Consider the following 19,688-nt stretch of genomic DNA (forward strand, 5'->3'; position numbering starts at 1 on the left):
TGCACCTTGTTGTCTCACAATATTTTATACGATAGGTGAAGAGGGCACTAACTGGTTCATTCTGACTGGCAAGGTATGACTATGGAGAAACAATAGGGGACTGCAGGCACCCCAAGTTCTGGATTACTCAAAAGCACAAGGTGAAAGAAATACAGAGCATCAAAGACAGCCTCCATGATAATTCCTCTCCAGGTCAGATCATTGTTCCACATTGGGTTTGGGTGGGATGCTCTGAGGGTTAGTGTGGACTTGTTGGGCTGAAGGGCTTGTTTTCACACTGCAGGGATTCAATGAAAAATGTGTTCCCTGTCCAACGTTTCTGTCTCAGGCTTGCGCAACGCTCCAGCAAAACTTGGTGCTAACTGGAAGGACAGCATCTCATTTTCCACTTAGGGACCCTGCAGCCTTCAGGACTCAATATCGTGTTCAATAATTTAAGAGCCTGATCACCTTCTCCCATTAACTTACTCTGATCCCCACACACTAGACCTTGTCATCACATGGGCTGCTCCTTCAACATTCTCATTGTCAGCTTGTAATGGTCTCAATAGCAGCTTTTCATTCTCCCAAGCTGACCACAACCCATTCTGCCTAACTGTTGTTCTCTCTTCTAGGCTCAATCTGCACCCACCTCCCCCTACCCAATCTTCATGCAATACATACGAACCTTTTCCTAGCTACAATCAGTTCTGAAGGAGGGTTACTGGATCCAAAATGTTAACTCTTCTTTCTCTCCATAGGTGCTGAAAGACCAGCTGAACTCTTTCAGCAATTGCTGTTTTTGTTTCCTATTTCCAGCATCCACAGTTCTTTGATCTTTTTGCCAGATCATTGTTCTCTGTATATCGCACAAACTCGCACACAGGCCAAAAGGTAACCATATTCATATTTGCAAATAGCCCAGTCTATCTCAAATTACCGTAAATGGGTATTGTATCTCATAGATTTGAACAGCAGGTTAAACAAAGCCATTTTCCAAACTCAACTCTGGAAAATGTGCCACTTCCATAAAACTGATAGATTTATTTTTAAGCAAAACACAGAAATGACTAAAGCTGGTCAAGCCATGGTTTAACAGTGGCTCATTAATTTCTGAGACAGAGATTATCAACTCAAATCTCGCAACCGAGTCTCGAATATATATAATCTAGATTGAGTCTCAGTTACAATCATACTTTTACCAAAACATACAAGGAAACTTATAACGCAGAACTTAAAAAATATTTAAAATATTCACATATGTAACCAAGTTGGTAGAGGATGGATATAGCCACTGCTGATTTGACTTTTTTTATTTGATTTGATTTATTGTAGTCATATGTACCTAAGTACAGTGAAAAGCTTTGTTTTGCAAGCAGTACAGGCAGATCATAGGGTGCTTAGATAGAGCGAGGCATATGAGATTACGGACACATAGGAGGTGCACAACACAAGATCAACAGGGTGCATTCAGCTGTCTAATAACAGTGGGGAAGAAGCTGTTCTTGCACCTGTTGGTGCGTGTGTGCAAGCTTCTCAGTCTTCTACCTGAATGAAGAGGTTAGAAGAGAGCATTAGAGGGGTGGGAGCGGTCTTTGATGATGTTATAAGCCTTTCTGTGCAAAGAGAAGTGTAAATGGTGAGTTATCCTTTGATGGGAACAAAGTAATCAATACATTTTCAGGATGAAGGTTGTGGATAGTAAGCATCACATGAAACTTTAAAGGCCATGGGCTGATACCAAGAGACTTAACAATTGTAGGGTGAGTGTGGGGTTGAGGGACATAAGAGGAACACACACCGAAATTGAATATTGATTGGAATAACTGACTACCAGGCAGAAATATTTGCCCATCTACATTTTAAACAGATAACAAGGTGTAGAGCTGGATGAAACACAGCAGGCCAAGCAGCATCAGAGGAGCAGGAAAGCTGACGTTTCAGGTCTAGACCCTTCTTCAGAAAATTTTAACATTTTAAAGGCTATTTTATATTCTGTTTCCACACCATTATTTGTGGTAGGCTGTCCCAGATCCTAAGTTTTTTTGGGAAATCCACAACCTTACTCAAGGCTTTCCAGATGGCGGGCAGCCATTGTCAGCAATGCTTTGTAAGAAGCTTTTAATTGTTAAAAACTACTAAATTGTCATGCTCCTCCCAAAGAAAAAAATCTGAAGCATGAACAAGAAAGTCTCATGTTGGTTCCCTTTCTGTGAGGTGACTTTAGAAGGTACAAGAAATCCCATCCATCTTGTTAGATAATACAGAACTGTTTTCAAAAGATTTTTATCAAAACACACCAGCTTGGTTTGTTCCAACTTGCAGGATGAAAAGTAGTTGCCTTGGAAACATACTTTAGCTTATGGTAATGAGAACTTCTGAAATACAAAGATTCATGCAGGATTAAGTGACTGCTCCAGCCTGTGGTTTGTGGAGAATGAGGGAACGCATCAACACTCTGGATATCCAGACATCATTGATTTCTTGCTCCTTGTCACACAACAGAAAATTCCTTGGTCATGGCCATAAGCTTCTTTGCATCATACACGCCAACAATCATCTTTTTCTTTAATCATTCATGAGATGTGGATGTCGCTCGCTATACCAGCTTTTATTACCTATCCCTAATTGCCCAGAAGGAAGTTAAGAGTCAATGGCATTGCTGTGGCTATTCAGATAGTTTACTCCTCAACTTGCTTTCATATTGCTCCTCAGCCTCTCGTAAACTGATCAAATGTATAAAGCACCCATTTTCAGTCCTCTATATTTAAAATCTCCGATTCCTCCTATCAGACCAGAGAATATCTTCTGTACCTTTTCAGTCGCTCCAAATCTTTCTGACATGGGAGAAAAGTGTCAGCTTTGGCTCACTGACAGCAGAAATGCCAGCATATTCCATACATTACAACATCTGTAAAAGTACAAAGTTTCTCAAGTTGAAAATTACAGCAAGTTCCACTCTGAGGTGCTTCAGTACATTGCCCGAGAGGGTGGTAGGTGCAGGAACCACCACAACATTTGGGTATTATTTAGATGAACATTTGAAATGCTACTGCATACATGGCTATAGGCTAAGTGCTGGGAAATGAAATTGGAATAAATAGCTACTTGATGACCAATGTGGACATAATGGAATAAATGGCCTCTTTCCATGCTGTAATACCCTGTCATTTGACGACTCTTTGAATTGCAATACTTTTGATATATATATATATGTACACACTGGTCACTTGACATTTAGCCACACAGGCACATAATCTGAGTTGACACTCCAATGTACTGTTGAGCGAATGCTGCACCGTTGCAGCTGCTGCCTTTAAGCTGAGACATGAAACGGAGGCCATGCGTCCTCCGAGATGCAAGTAATAGATCTCAAGTATTCAACCTTCAGCTAATGTCACCAGAAGCACATTAGCTGGTCTTTTGTTTCACTGTTTGTTGGATGATATCATATGCAAATTATGCATTATGTAGGCTACACCACAAAATGGACTTAATTGGCTTTGCAGTATCCACAGACCATGAAATGTGCACTCTATAATTACAAAATTCTTCCTTTATAGTGGTAGCATTATTAACATTTTCAAGTACAAATTAATATTCTCAAGCAGCTGAGTATCTATCTCCATCGAGTTGGCTTTCTTGGTTAGTCTCTAACATGCCACTAAATACAATAATAATGATATTTACTTGGGCAGCCAAGCTTTTTAAAAATGATTCAACGTCACATAAAAATACTACCTCCACAGCACCAAAGCACAGACTTGTGCTCAAATTGCCTGGTATTTTATTTACCCATTAATTACTTCTGCTTGACATAAATAAAAGTGTTAGTGCTGAGCCAACTGAACTATTAAACATGCCTTTACTATTCTCTCAGGCACAGTCCTGCAGTCATGAGTGGTCCTGCACATATCCAAATATCTAATAATTCAATAGAATAATGCAAAACTATAATTGTAAAAAATTTTTTAAAACTCGCACTATAGAGTGCTTTTCATAACCACCAGACAGCTCAAAATACTTTATTGCACCTCTGAAGCATTGCCATCCTTACTTGGTCTGACCTACATGTGACTCCAGACCCACAGCAACATCAACTGTTCTCTCGGCAATTAGGGATGGGCAATAAATGCTGCCTAGCCAGTGATGCCCCTCATCCCACGAACAAATAAAGAAAAAAGAATTGTTGTATTACATGACTTCCCAGCATTGACTTCCAAATCTGGAAGTCCATGTTGAAGAAAACAAAATTAAAGGAAATGTAGGTTACAGACCAGGGTCAAAACAATTTTCTTTTTTTGTGGTGGGGGGTCCTTCTTGAGATTTTCTCAAGGGCCGCACTTTGATTTTCAGGAGCTCCATTTTCATTCTCACTAACTCCTTTATTAGGTGACGCAGTCATTTGGTAATATATCTTCTGTATTTGTGTTGTCATCTGGGGGATTTAGGGAGGACCTTGTGGTGCACTTGGTAGGTATCCCTACCTCTGGGCCAGAAGGTCCAGGCTCAGGTCCCACTTGTTGCAAAGGTGTGGCATAACATGCCTGAACACGTTGATTAAAAATGGGGCAATTAGACATACATTGAAGCAGAATTAGAATAATTCACCATTATCCTCAATAGTTAGCTCCCATCCATTAAACTTAAAACCACAACATACAATAAAAACATTAATTTCCAGACAGATTAATAGCACAAGACAATAGACATCTGTTAGCAAAATAACATTTTTTCCAAAATAACTGTCACACACTTCGATGCACAAAAAGTTATTCCTTTTATGTGAAGTCATTGCTCATGCTTTTCTATCACATATGCACAAAGCTGGAAGATTTTTGCCAGGCAGTTAGTACCCTGCATTAACACCGAGATTGATACACAAAAAGATCCCTCAGACACTGTAGTGTTCCTATTGATTGAAGCTATTCATACGGGTAGCATAGTGGCTCAGTGGTTAGCACTGCTGCCTCAAAGCACAAGGGACCCGAGTTCAATTCCACCCTGTGGAGTTTGCACATTGTCCCCGTGTCTGCATGGGTTTCCTCCGCGTGCTCCGGTTTCCTCCCACAGTGCAAAGGTGTGCTGGTTAGGTGGATTTGCCATGCTAACTTGCTCCAGAGTATCAGGGATGTGCAGGCTAGGTGGGTTAGCCATGAGAAATGCAGAGTTAAAGGGAATTGGTGGGTGGAATACTCTTTGGAGATTGGATGGGCCCAATGGCCTGCTGTCACACTGTAGGGATTCTGTGATTCATACCAGAATATGTGTTGTCATGGTACGCCACACATGGCCATCTTGCACCAACCTTTCACATTCATTGCAGCTCATCTTTTGGTTTGAAAGAGCTATTCAACACACCATTGTGAAATAAGTCAACTTTCAAGATGAACACTTATTAAAACACGCAACAAAGTGATTTTTGAAAAGGCAATGTCAATTCCCTAAGGCAATATAACATCACTTTTTAAAAGTGACCAAAACCTACAACACTTATTGGTCAGAAGTAGAAAGAGAGCATACGTGCTACTCCAGACTATGGTGACAAAATAAAAGGAACATGCAAACATTTAAACATTGCTAAAAGGAGATAAGTAGAAGATTTTCATCTTTCACTCATCAGGTCTAGGATGCAAGAAACAGTCTTGAAGAAAAGGAACATCAAGTTATACAGCATGGGGATGCTGATTGGTTGGTCATTGTAGGCATGGGGATCAAGCAGGAATGGTAAAATGTCAGCCTTAGCTCTCAGAGCAGGCAGATACATACTGATTGGTCAGATTGTTGTCACGGGAATGAGCCAGAGATTGGCAAAAAGGTCATGGAGACTGCCAATGTCCGCAATTTCTGCACAGCATTATTTGCGTTGTCTCTTCACAACTTCACAAGGGTTTGTACTCCAGCCACAGTGGTGGAGGTCAACTGCACAGCAGCTTGTCTTGTCCTGAACCTGGACAGACTGGTGAAATAGGTAGACAAAATTTGATGGAGAGACGTTCAATGCATTTTATCTGAAGAATGAAATGCAACATATTTAAAGAGTGCAACAGCAAAGACCTAGGCGCATAGATCTACAAACCTTTGAAGGTTAATGAAGCTGTTAAAAAGATACAGTCACATCTTTGTTTCGTAAACATTGGTACAAGAGTACAAAAGCATGGAAGTTAAGAAAAATCTTTTTAGAAATTCCTGGTTAAGGTGCATGTGGAGTTTTGTTTCCAGTTCTAAACACCACACTCGAGGTATGATGTCCAAGCAGGGGAAGAGTACAAAGGAGCTCTGGACTGGGATATGGGCTACAGGACTACAAATTATATGGGGACATCAAAGAAGTTGGGTTACTTTTCTTGGAGCAGGAGAAATTATGGAGAGATTTTACAGGATCCTGCAGGGCTTTGAGTGAGTAAATAAGGAGAAACTGGGATGTTTGGGCTGCCAAGTTATAAAACAGCTCCTAGAGAATCAACCTGAGTAAAGGGTGCAAGACAATGCTGGGGTTTACGTCCCATGCAGTTGATAAATACTCCTGGTTGCTATGGTAATCTTTGAACTGCCACATGTGCAATCATGACATCCTATATCTGAGGAAAATTAGCACAAGATCCAAGCCTTTCATCCAGGTTCACCTCAAGAATGTAGTGCAGTGTTAGTCTGAAGCAGACGGGCTTCTACAGGAGTTGGTGGACTGGTCCACATACTAGAATTTAGCAGCCAACCTAAATGAGTGTGCCACTATCATTACAGATTTCATTAGTAAGTATGTAGAAGACTGCATGCCGAAGAAGTTAATCCGGATGTTCCCCAACCGGAAACCATAGGTGAACCATGGTTATCCATTCCCTACTGAAGTCCAGGTCTGAGGCCAAGTAGGGCAACCCTGACTTGCACAAGAAATCTAGGGACGACCTTCACAAGGCCATCAGAGATGCCAAAAGGCAATACCAAACTAAGCTTGAGATCCACACTAACCATACAGACGCCCATCGTTTATGGTGAGGCTAACATTACATCATGGGCTACAAAGCAAAGTCGAACAGAATGGCAGGCAACAATACATCCCTACCTGATGAGCTCAATGCATTCTATGCTCGTTTTGAACAGCAAGTCAGTGAAAAAATAGCACCCGCTCCAAAACCGCTGACGCACCTGTACCCACGGTCACCACTGCAGACATTAGACCTGCCTTCTTAGAGTGAGCCCACAGAAAGCAACTGGCCCGGATGGAGTCCCCAGCCATGCACTACAGTAAATCTTTACAGTTTAAAATCTTCACAGAATACAAATTATTTGTCACGCATCTTAATTCAGTAACCCTGATTTCAGCCTGTTCCTCAAGAACGACAAAGGGTCTGTTTCCAGGCCGTATGACTCTATGATTCTGAAATTTCTCATTTATAATCTAAAACTTGATAAGAAAGACAGCATCATTAAAATGTGAAATGTTTAATTTGAAATGTTCATCTATACAGGAAATAAAACCTTCAAAGAAACAGCACAATCTTATTTTTAGATGAGGTAGATGTAATGTTTAATAGGTTTTATTCAAAATAATAATAATTCAAAAAAACTCCTTGAAAGGAAGAGAAAAGTTCATTTAAAAAAGTGGGCGACCTTGCACAAGTGATTACAAGACCAAATGCTGTGCATTAAATTCACTAAAACAGAGGTGGGGAAACTTTTTTTCTGGGTAAACAAACCTGCCTTATTTAAATTTTACCAAATCTGAAAAAAATCTCTGGGAAATTGTAAATGATCAATTTCATTGTGATTAATTAATTTTTAATAGTAGATTCAGAATAAAATGATAGGAGAGACCTGTTCTTGACTCAATGAAATTCAAACAACATTACCTGATAGGTTTTTTCGCACAGATTCTTTTGCGCTGTCCATGCTCAGCCTTGTCTTGGATATAGAATCATAGAATCCCTACAGTGTGGAAACAAGCCATTTGGCCCAACAAGTCCACACCAACCCCCTGAAGAGCATCCCCCTACCCTTTCCCTGTAATCTTGCATTTCCCATGGCTAACACACCTAACCTACACACCCCTGAACACTATGGACAATTTAGCATGGCCAATCCACCTAGCCTGCGCATCTTTGGACTGTGGGAGGAAACCGGAGGGCCCGGCAGAAACCCACACAGACACAGGGAGAATGCGCAAACTCCACACAGACCGTGCCTGAGGGTGGAATTGAACCTGGGGCCCTGGCTGCTGTGACGCAGCAGTGCTAACCACTGAGCCATTATGCTACCATGCCATATCTCAAGTTATGGAAAACGGCGTTTCATCAATGCTCTTTTTCAAATTGTGCTCCTGTGCACAATGTTTTCATAAAATCCCTACAGTGTGGAAGCTGCCATTTGGCCCATCAAGTCCACACTGACTCTCTTAAAAGCATCCTACCCAGACCCACCTCCTACCCTATTCCTGTGATCAAGCATTTCCAATGGCTAATCCACCTAACCGCCACATTCCTGGACACCATAGGCAATTTAGCATGGCCATTCCACTTAACCCGCGTAAGCTCTATACTGTGGGATGAAACCAGAGTTCCCAGAGGAAACTCACACAGACACGGGGAGAATGTGCAAACTCCACACAGGCAGTCGCCTGAGGGTGAAATCGATCCAGGGTCCCTGGCACTGTGAGACAACAGCGCTAACCACTGAGCCAGCATGTCACCCCGAAATTTTAAACTTTGTGCACAGTCTCTTTCAATTTTTACCAAATGCACAGTGCTCAAACTTAAGGACTGTACTTCAGGCTGATCAGTGGTTACACATAACTTAGTGGGAACATTGGTCCTACAAGGCTGTGTTTTTTGTTCTAAACCAGCAGAATTCCTTGAATTGTCAGGCAAGGCTCGTCGAGATTTTGAGATGATTGCTCCAACCTTCCTGTGTGAAAGTGAATCTTCGTCACCCGTTGGAATTAAATCAAAGTACTTTCAGTACTTTTCAGTACTCAACAACTTGCAACTCCATCTATCATCTATCACTTGAAACACTAGGTGCATGTGCTCAGTATCCTCACCCAACACATGAATGGCAATTTCTTCGATAAAGACATAGTTTAAATTGAAAGTGCAATAAATAATGATAATACAATAGATACAATTTATTTTAACTTTCAAAACAAAAGGGTTAGGGTTGCCAACACGGTCTACCAATAAGGTCAGAGAAAGTGGGTTGAGAGCACAAGTGGCACAATGGATTGTTAGCTGGTTTCAAGTCTGAAAGCACAGAGAGGGAGTAAAGAGGAGTCATTCGGAGTGGCAGAAAGTAGGAAGTGCTGTTCCCACAAGGAACAGTGATTCAAGTGACTTTTCATCAGAACTCAGCTGAAGAGTCACCAGACTCAAAACGTTACCTCTGCTTTTTCCCCACAGATGCTGCCAGACTTTGAGTTTTGCCTGCAATTTCTGTTTTGTTTCAGATCGCCAGCATCCGCAGTTCTTTGTTTTGCTTTTCACAAATTATATTAATGATTTGGATTTTGGAATCAAAAATACAATTCATTTTTTTTTGGGAGGGATGTTTGTGGTTGAGCTGGAGCTAAAGATTTTCATTACCAAGGAGAACTACAACAAATTACAGGATGGTGTTCAGAGACATGCAGAAAGAATAAATAATTGATAAATAAAGTCCAAGTTAGCAAAATGTCAGGCAATATAAACTGTGGGAAAAAAAATCACTTATTACTTGGAAGGTGCAAGTCTAGGTGAGGTAGAGGAACAGAGGTATCTCACAGTATAAATATATCAATCACTGAAATGTTCTTCTACAGGTTATCAAGGCTGTAATAAAAAAGCAAACCTAGTACAAGGCTTTATAAAGGGACATTTTGCTGAACACATTTTGCATAGCAGTTAAGCAATACTTATATAAAGCTATGTGCCGATCTGGTTGCTATATTATAAAATAATAGATAGAGGAACTGGAGAGGGTGCAGGGAAGATGTAAAAGGATGATATTCGGAATGTGAGGGTATGTATATCAGGGCAAGGTGAACAGCTGGGCCTCTTTTCTCTTTAAAGGTTGAGGAGTGACCTAGTCAAGATCTTGAAATTATGGTCTAAGTTTGGAAACCTTTTTATGTGCTTCTCAAAGCAGCATACTTAAAATGCCATTTTACATGTAGCTTCATCTCACGCAGGCAAAATTTGTCACTAATGAAGAATTACCAGAAGTTTGAAAAATTATTTTTATAAAAATGTATTTAAAGATCATGCAGCACCAGAGCATGGATGCATAATCAGAATTTTTGAGAGCAAAATATGACTGAGATACAACCGATTATTTTTGGTCCAAAACACAAAAACTCTGCCTTTAAAGACTGCAAATGACAGTCAACCATGCAATTACCATTACCTAGAAAAATATATTTAAAAAACTACCAATTATTTCCTCACAGATGATCTCATATTTACATGGAGGCTGTAACTGCTTGCCCATCTGAAGATAAAAATATAATTACCGCATTTTACAGAAAAGGTTGCCCTTTATATCAAGAACGTAGTAATTATTATCTCTGAGTCATACTGAGGCTCAAACTCTCACTCTTGACAACTCGAGGAAACTGAGCAAATTGCAACTTACATAATGACACAATCACATTCTGTTCTTCTAGTTTCAGTATTTTCAATTTATAATAAGCTCACATGGTCATTAAGAAACATTTACTAATTTGCTCTATATTACTCAATCAAAATCAATTGCAGTTGTTTTCTATAAATTTGACTATCTGTGCAGGAGTAACTATTTCCATTTATTCATCTATTTGCAGCTTCTATAATCTGTCTTTGCATAATGAATGTACTGTGATGAATTATCCATTTGTTGTACTAAGCAAGCCAGCAATCTATGCCTGGTAACATTTATTTAACAGAGTTGCCACGTGGTAACATTCAATTCTGCCCAATTCTGGAAGAAGGCTTTTTGTGAGATTTTCAATCAGCTAGTCAGGACAGTTTGAGGATCACAGAAGAGGAATTCAGTGGTTGCAAATGGTTGAGACTGTCAATGAACACAGATGAAACCATCAGTGTCAGTTTTCACTTTACAAATATTGGAGTTGTGGTATTGTTGGGAAGGCAGCTGGTCTATACAGACTTTGCATAGAAGATTCAGTGGGGAGTTAACTACAGCTGGATTGCGCTGGACTCAGAGAGGGGGCAAGCAAGAGTTGGAGTCAGAACTCAGAAAACATCCTGTAGAACTCGGAAAGTTGCAGAATTTGGGTTGGGGAAGCCATGAGGGGTTGCAAAAAGCAGTCTGCAATCATTAATACTGCAGTGCAATTGATAGAGTGGAATTTGAAAAGCCCATAGTAGTATCAGCTTGATGCAGATGAGGAAGATTGGAACTCACAGAAAAATTTGGGACAGTACTGACTCAATGAAGCTAGCTGACAGTAGAAAATGCTATGCCTTTAATCAAGTGCAGGAATGGAGCTTCTGGATTAGAGAAGCTGTACAAGGAGCGAACAAGGAGTGTACCATGGACTACCACCCTGTAGCCGTCAGGGCTCAATATCAAGTCCAATCATTTTAATGGCCTGAACACCTCCTTTCATGTCCACCCCCCACCCCCCTCCTACACCCCAACCCTCCAGGCCTTGTTATCACTTGGGTTGGTTTGACCACAGCCAACACATTTCACCCACTAATGATCCCCATGCACAGCTTTTCTATTCCCCAGCTTACTATTATCCATTTCTTTCTCTGTCAACTGCTGTTCTCGCTCTCTTGGCTCCATCGCCACTTATCATTTATTGCTTCCTTATCCCCAGCCACGGCCTCTTTCTTCAGCATATATACCAACCTTTTCCAATCTATTATCAGTTCCGAAAAAGGGTCATTTCACCCAAAATGTTGACCCTGCTTCCACTCCAGAGATGCTGCCAGGCCTGTGGCATTTCTCCAGCAATTTCTATTTTTGTTTCTGACTTCCAACATACATGTTTTTTTGTTTTTTTGTTCTAAAAGGAAATTACTAGCCCCTGGTCAGATTGCAACATAAATTTGGCAGTCTGGCCTGGGATCATAACAATACCCTCCATTCCACAATCATACTGGATCTTGTGAGCACTTCAAAAAAGTAGTGATATTAACAAAGGCAAGGAATTCCACATGCAGGATACAACTGGAATTAATATTTTTCAGTACAGCTTCAAAAGCCTATCTTTGGTGCATCAGGGAACAAGGTTCCCATCTGACTACCTCTAATGAGGAAATGAATTCCCTCCAAGAGTTCACTTCCACAGGAGCTGAAGTATTGAGGTCAAAAAGACCCACTGTTCTCATGTAAGCCTCAAACTTGAGCATTAGGGGTTCCACAACTGTAGAAGATCGTGAAAGGGGGATCCGATCTTTTCTTCATCTGATAGCCACACGTGTGTATCTACAGCAAAATTATACGGGCAGCACTGTGGCACAGTGACATGGATTAGATTCTAGCCTTAGCTGACTGTCTGTGTTGAGTTTGCACGTTCTCCCTGTGTCTGCACAGGTTTCCACCAGGTGCTCTGGTTTCCTCCCACAGTCCAAAGATATTTAGGTTAGGTGGACTGGCCATGCTAAATTGCTCCTTAGTGTCTAGGGATGTGAAGGCTAGGTAGATTAGCCATGGTAAATGCTGGGTTACAGGGATAGGGTGGGAGGTAGGTCTGGGTGGGATGCTTTGAGGGTCGCTGGAGACTAGATGGGCTAAATGACCTCTATCTGCACTGTAGGGATGCTGAGTCAGAACTCTCCAGCACTTACAGCACTGGAATTCCATAGGAAACATATCACCATGAACTTACTGAACTGTGGAGCAGGCTCAGGTGGTTGAATGGCTTACTACTGCTCTTAAATTTTATGATCTCATGTTCTTAAAATGCTATATAAATTTGTTACTTCTGTCATTGCAATAGTGAGTCTTTGGCAGGCAGGAGAGAATACCCAAAAGAACAGACATTTGTTCCTGCAACTGCCAATGTAAGTCCCACGTGGTCTATTGTCTCCCTGGTGCCGGTGTAAAGAACAGGAAGGTCCAGTGACATAGGAAGGGGAAGGGTTGAGATCCTGAAGCTAAAGTTTGAAAAAGAAGCAAATGGGGATGAACAAGGTTAGGCAGAAGCAGTTTTCTGTAATAGGAGGAGTGATCTGTAATAGCAGTAATAATGTAATGTGTGGAGAAATCACAGCTTTTGGGAAAGAGTGAAATTCGAGAAGTTTAACTTATTGAATCAGCAATTCTGGCTGCAGAAATTAAAAGTTCTGGCTTTCTAGAGAAAGGAGCTTTCATATTCTTGGTATGTCATGATCTAACAGGTGTATCTTTTCTTCTAATATAAGTCAACTATAATCAAAGAATCCAGGTGCTTTGTTATGGAATAGACAAATTCCCCTTCAAATAGATCAAGGAGATAGCATAGACGCTACCTTTTATCTTATTTAAAGACAAATGTAAGGTGCTGTGCTCCACATGTAATTCTACCAGTTACTCTACTTGGCTTTAAGCAAAACACACTTTGTTCTTACCCTATAGTTAATATGCAAACAAAAGAAAGAAGAGTTGGTATAACTTTAAATCTATTGGAAAATTTAACAGAGTAATAGATTATTTAACTCAACAGCAACTGTTCCAAAATAGCAACACACACTTGGCAAAGGTAAAAACTGTCCCACATGCAATTCTGGCAGCAGAGAGAGAACCCAAGCTTTTAGTTGTCGCAGAGAGAGATGGAGAGAGCAGTTTCCACAACCAGCTTCAAAACCCCAACAACTACTGAAAGCTAAACTAAAACACTGGTTCTGTGGGAGCCTAACTCCACCCATTCATACTATTTCTATTGCTTCAATTTTTAAAAAACCCAAGGCTTCACAAGCCGTTAACTTTATTGGCTTGGAAGAGACAGCTCAGCACCTAAAGCTCAAAATCTCACTTCAAAATAAAACGGACAAAATACACCTCCTAAGGCCATAGTAACATCACAGCTTGAGTATTTTGTCCTCACACCTTCATGCTATTTTCCCAAAATATCCTGATGAGCTTCCCATTTGTAAATACATTGACATCTTACTGGTGGATATTATGCTCCTTTACAAATAACATATTATCTTCACTTTCTCTGGTACTTAAACACAATTTGGATGTAATCTACAGCAAAAGAACGAGAAGATGCTAAATACTTAAGGCACCTGTATAGAACTTTAGCTGGGCCACATTTGGAATACAATGTACAGTTCTGGTTTACCAGAATGTTGCCTGGTTTGGAGGGTATTAGCTATGAGGACAGACTGGACAAATTTGGTTTGTTTTTACTTGAACATTGAAGGATGAGCAGAGCCCTAGCAGAAGTTTACACAATAACGAGACACATGGATAGAATGGATAGTTGGAGTCCTTTTCCCGGAGTAGAAATGTCAATTAGTAGGGGACATAGGTTTAAGGTAAAAGGGGGAAAGTTTAAAGCACATGTGAAAGGCAAATCTTTTTTTTGACACAGAGGGTGATAAGTGCCTGGAATGCACTATCAGTGGGGGTGGTGGAGGCAGATACAATAACAATTTTTCAGAGGCATCTCGACTGATACATGAATATGCAAGGAATACAGGGATATAGACTGCGTAGAGGTAAAATGTTTATAGTTTGGAAAGGCATCATCATGTGACAGTGATGGACCTGTTCCTGTGCTGTACTATTCTTTGTTCTTTGAGAGAAAGAGGCCAAGGTGAAATTTAGTGATATGATCAACACTCACTAGCACAGTTTGGTGAAAAGTATAGGCAGGCTTGAATAAGGGAAATGGCATTGCCACCAGCTGGCAGAGTCTCCATCAAGGCTATAATATGAATATGATGGGCCTAAACAAGGCTTTAGATAAGAAAGAATCTGTTGACAAGCACACAGGCAGAGGTACGATGTACAGTCAGGTGAATCTGGAAAGTAGAGTGGCAATGGGAATGTGGGTGCCATTAGCCAACTGGCAGGATCAGTACACATGTAGTATTCTAGCAACAGTACGGGCCTCATAAACTAGTTTTCAGTGTACAAGCAAGGATGGCAACAACTTGGTGGGGGAGGGTGCATCCACTACATCATGGAGTTAGTCACAGCACAGGGGAGTGCAGAAAAGTAGCCATAGAGATTGAATGCCCAACAGAACAGAAACATATTTCTACAATTGCCAATCTAAGTCCCACCTGGTGTGTCGTCTCCCTAGTGCCAATATGAAAAACAGCAAGATCCCATGATACAAGAAAGGGTTAAGGTCCTGAAGTCAGAGTATCAACATCTCAGGAGGAATTTCTTTTTCTCATTCGCAAGATGAGAACATTGCTGGCCAGGCAGCATTTATTGCACGGGGGCAGTTAAGAGTCAACCACATTGCTATGTGGTCAGAAGTCCCATGAAGGGCAGACTGGGTAAGGACGGCAGATTTCCTTCCCTAAAGGACATTAGTAAACCAGATAGGTTTTTCTGACAATTGACAATGATCATCACTAATTTCTTAGATCCAGATATTTATTGAATTCAAATTTTACCATCTGCCGTGGCAGGATTCAAACCTGGGTCCTCAGAACATTACCTAGGTGTCTAGGTTAACAGTCCAGTGATAATACCACTACGCCATCACCCATCTCTTATATACTTCTTCCTACACTGTGATTACTGTTAGTGGGGGCCTGCAGACCTCCTCCCACTTGTGACATTTTTCCACTACAATTCCTAGTCTTCGCCAAACCGTTCTGATTCTCCTGATCTCCGGAAAGAAGACCATCTCTAATACTATCTTTGATGAGGAGTACTATCCCTCCACCTTTACCTAGCTTCCTATTCTTCTTGGATGCCACATACCACTCAGTATTCAGAACCCAAACCTGGCCATGCTGCAGCCATATCTCTGTAATGGCTAACAGATTGCATTTATTTACTTCATTGCGCTCGATCAGTTCAGTTGCTTTGTGATCAATGCTATGCACATTCAAATACGGATCCTTTAGTTTTGTTATTTTGTAACCTTTAATAATATCTTGGCTCTACGTTTGGTGCATCCCTAGGTTTCCTCTCTCTGATCCTTCCTGCCATTCTCTGACCCTTATTTCCTATATTAATCAATTGAGTTGGCAATGTTGCAAAAAAAATGCTGAGGGTGGGACACACATAAAAGAGCCTGATCAACAGTTTAACAGACTTCTCCTCTCAAACTAATAGTGAACAATCAATTCAAGTAATTTCACTGTGCAATTTGCTGGTTTCAGGAATGAAAACAACAGAATACTTGTGTTTTCTTTATTCTCTTATGGAATATGGGCAGCACTGGCAAGATCAGTATTTGTTGCCCATTCCTTGCATTAAGTGTTTGCTAGGGCATTTCAGAGCACAGTCAAAAGGCAACAAAATTGGTTTGAGTTTGCAATTATATCTAAAACAGATAGGGGACCAGGTAACAGTGGGAAATTACTTCCCCGATTGATGAGGTACCAGTGCAAACCTGTTCACAACTCAAAAGTCTGAACTCTTCAGCTCTTGCAGTCTTTGCACTAACAAAAAAACCAACAGGGAAGGAGCTTTTGTGCTTATACATTTGGAACTCCAGTACAGGACAATAATCTTACAGACTGGGACAATAGCACAAACCTAATGCAAATAGGGGGAGAGAAAAAGCCAACATTGAGTCTAGATGACATTTCATCAGAGCTCCAATGAAACGTCATCTAGACTCAAAATGTTGGCTTGCTCTCTCTCTTTGGATGCTGCCCTACCCGCTGTGATTTCTAGTACTTTTTGTTTCCAACACAGCTTCCAACATCCACAGTAATTTGCTCCTACTAATGCATATAGGTAGGGTAAGGTAACAAATAACATTACGAGTATCCACCTCGAGGATGGGGACTGTAATTTTTAACTGCTCATTTGCACAGAGACTGCAGTTTACAATTTGAAATGATTTGACCTTGGGTTGTCTCAAGTGGAATATGTTGTATGGGGACAAGTTGAATTTTCTCACGTATCTTTAGTAAAAGGCAAAAGATTTTTATGATCTGAAGAGAAACTAAAGAACGTGAAAACATATTATGCAATATTAAATTTCAAATTTTTGCAATGTGTTGCTACAAATTTTATAAACAAAATATATTTTTGGAGCAAAGAGAAACTTTGTGTTGAGGCTGAGACCAGAGGTTGACAGGTTGAAATTGGTATGTTTGTCCTTTGCGCTGAACGTCAGAATGGTGGACAAAATCAGCCATGTGTGATCACTGACCAATTTACCCACCGCTGGAAAATAGATGTGAACATGCGAGGACAAGAGCTAGGTGGAGTGTAGTATCCCCCTGCACAGTTCCACCCGTTCATTTTCACGATGTTGTTATATGAAACCACAGGCCTTTTTAAAGGCCATGGTTGTGATTATCTAAACTAGACAGCATCTAAAGCAGTCAATTTCTCCGGCCAGGATCTCAAACCTGAGGCAGACTTTACCTGATTTACCTTGCACTCCAGGTCTGAAGCCAGCATTGTCATATACTTGTCTCTACAACACTAAATCCAACAAACAGAACATTCCTCCCATGAGACTGGGGAATCTGATGCATCTGACTTGACCAATGATTGCTCTTGTTCTGGCAGTGTCCAAAGCAACAAGTGGGGGAAATGAGTGGAAACAGGCAAAGTAGAACAAGTCATGTGCTGCATGTTGTACATGGGAAATGAAGCAAGAGATTATTGAAAGGAGGGCACAAAGGTTTAAAAAAAATGCGAAAAGGCTTTTTCTGCTTGTGGGAGAAGCTAGAACCAGGAGACATAATCTTAGAGTAAGGGGTTGCCATTTAAGACAGAGATGAGGAAGAATTTCTTCTCTCAGAGGGTAATGATTCTATGGAATTCTTTTCTGCAGAAGGCTGTGGAGACTGGGTCATTAAATATATTCAAGGCTGAGATATTCAGATTTTTAATCAGTAAAGGAAATCAAGGGCTATGGGGAAGGGCAGAAAAGTGAAGTTGCCATGATCTTACTGAATGGCAGAGCAGGCTTGTTGGACTGAATGACCTTGTTCTGCTCCAATAGATCACCTTACTCTTTGAAACTGTAGAGATTAAAAATGCAGTTTCCTCAACCTCTCACTTCCATTCCCATTTATTTGATGTTTTTGCAGCAAAGAGCATTTGGCTCTCAGGTGATAGATCCAGTGAAAAGGATTGGCATGTTTGTAACCATTCAAGATCAAACACTCTTTTGGCTGCTGTCCACTCTGAAATGCCTGATTGCATGTGGTGTCAATGAATATGTAGCACGCTATAATTAAGGTGCTTTCGAGGCCTTTACAGGAAACCTGAACTATTAGAGTCAGTCAGGAATTCGTATCATGTAGGAGAGTTGTTCAATCTGCTGAGCCAGCTGTTTCTGGAAACAATGGTATATTGCAACACATTTTGTTCAACTCTGCCTGCAGATGTCGATACCAGTATGTCTCACGTATCATCTGGCCTGCCTGGCATCTTTCTGTCATTTCCCTTCAGTTATTAGAATATCAAACAGGGGAATACCATCAGGAAGTCCATTGGGATTGTTAGCAAAACATTGTTTGCAAATACTGACACAAAGTCTCATGCAAATCCAGCTAAAAAAAAGGCAGCAAAACAAACAAAAAAGTGAGAACAATTTAGAGATGGGCTTTTCCCCATCACTACACCTATTCCAAATCCACTAGGACACTAATATCACATAGCAACTCAAGTACAACCACTTTAAACAAACCTAATTCATGTTTGGTCTCCTGAATGCCAGAAGAATGTGTGTTGGCCTTGAGAGTAATCATTATCCCCACCTGATAAGGAAATGAAATACTACTGTTGGAACATTTTCTTCATTAAGCTCTTACTCTTTGGAAAAATGTGTCAAGACCCAAAACACAGAGCGTTTTACTATACCAGTTGGCTTCTGCCTATTTCTCACTCATGTCTCAATAACATGATGTTGAAATTTCTTACTGCTTTTTCTGGTTTAAAACTGCTTTTGAGATGAAGACGCAATAAAAAAAAGTTTCATTTTCATACAGATGTATTTTCAAAGGGAGAAAATACGTCACAAATTGAGCGGTGGACTAGCCAGTTGCAGTTTAACTTACCTGATCAAGGTAAAAGGCTGTTCCTGCTCGGATCTCTCTGCGTTGTTTAAGATCTGTCTCAGTGGTATCCCTGGATAGTGCCATGTACTCTACCTCTCGTTTGGTCAGCTCCTGTATAGGGACAGGGAGTAAATTTAGTCAGAACATGTTTGCTAACATACCCAGCAACAATTACATAAAATTGGAAGAAAAACAGGTCATTTAGCCCAACAAGTCCATAACATTTATTCTTCACTCAAGTCTGCTCCCATTCTTTCTCGCTTAACTGAATCAGCATAATCCACTGTTGCCTTCTCCCTCAGAAGCTTATCCAACTTCCCCTTAAATACAGCTACACTATCCACTTCAAATACATCCTGTGGTATCAAGTTTCACTTTTTCAGCACTGTCTGCAAAAACAAGTTTCTTCATCCCAGATAACAAGGTGTAGAGTGGATGAACACAGCAGGCCAAGCTGCATCAGAGGAGCAGGAAGGTTGATGTTTCGGGCCTAGACCCTTCTTCAGAAAAGGCTTCGCAGTGGGATTAAAATTGTTTCAGAGATAGTAGGAACTGCAGATGCTGGAGAATCTGAGATAACAAGGTGTA

General features: G+C 40.7%; 1 protein-coding gene across 5 annotated transcripts in view; it reads right to left on the reverse strand.

Annotated features, from left to right (window-relative positions):
* vwa8 (von Willebrand factor A domain containing 8) overlaps positions 1-19,688 on the reverse strand; it is a 325,734-nt gene that overhangs the window by 275,695 nt on the left and 30,351 nt on the right. For all 5 annotated transcript variants that reach the window (XR_007263236.1, XM_048603037.1, XM_048603036.1 and 2 more), the window contains one exon: positions 19,101-19,211. Coding sequence is in view for 4 of the 5 variants with exons in the window: in XM_048603037.1 (XP_048458994.1) it covers positions 19,101-19,211 (111 nt within the window). In the remaining variant the exon portion in view is untranslated. The remainder of the gene's footprint in view (positions 1-19,100; positions 19,212-19,688) is intronic.

The sequence above is a fragment of the Rhincodon typus genome, chromosome 11, assembly GCF_021869965.1.
Source record: "Rhincodon typus isolate 14 chromosome 11, sRhiTyp1.1, whole genome shotgun sequence".
In the NCBI taxonomy this organism is placed as follows: Eukaryota; Metazoa; Chordata; class Chondrichthyes; order Orectolobiformes; family Rhincodontidae; genus Rhincodon; species Rhincodon typus.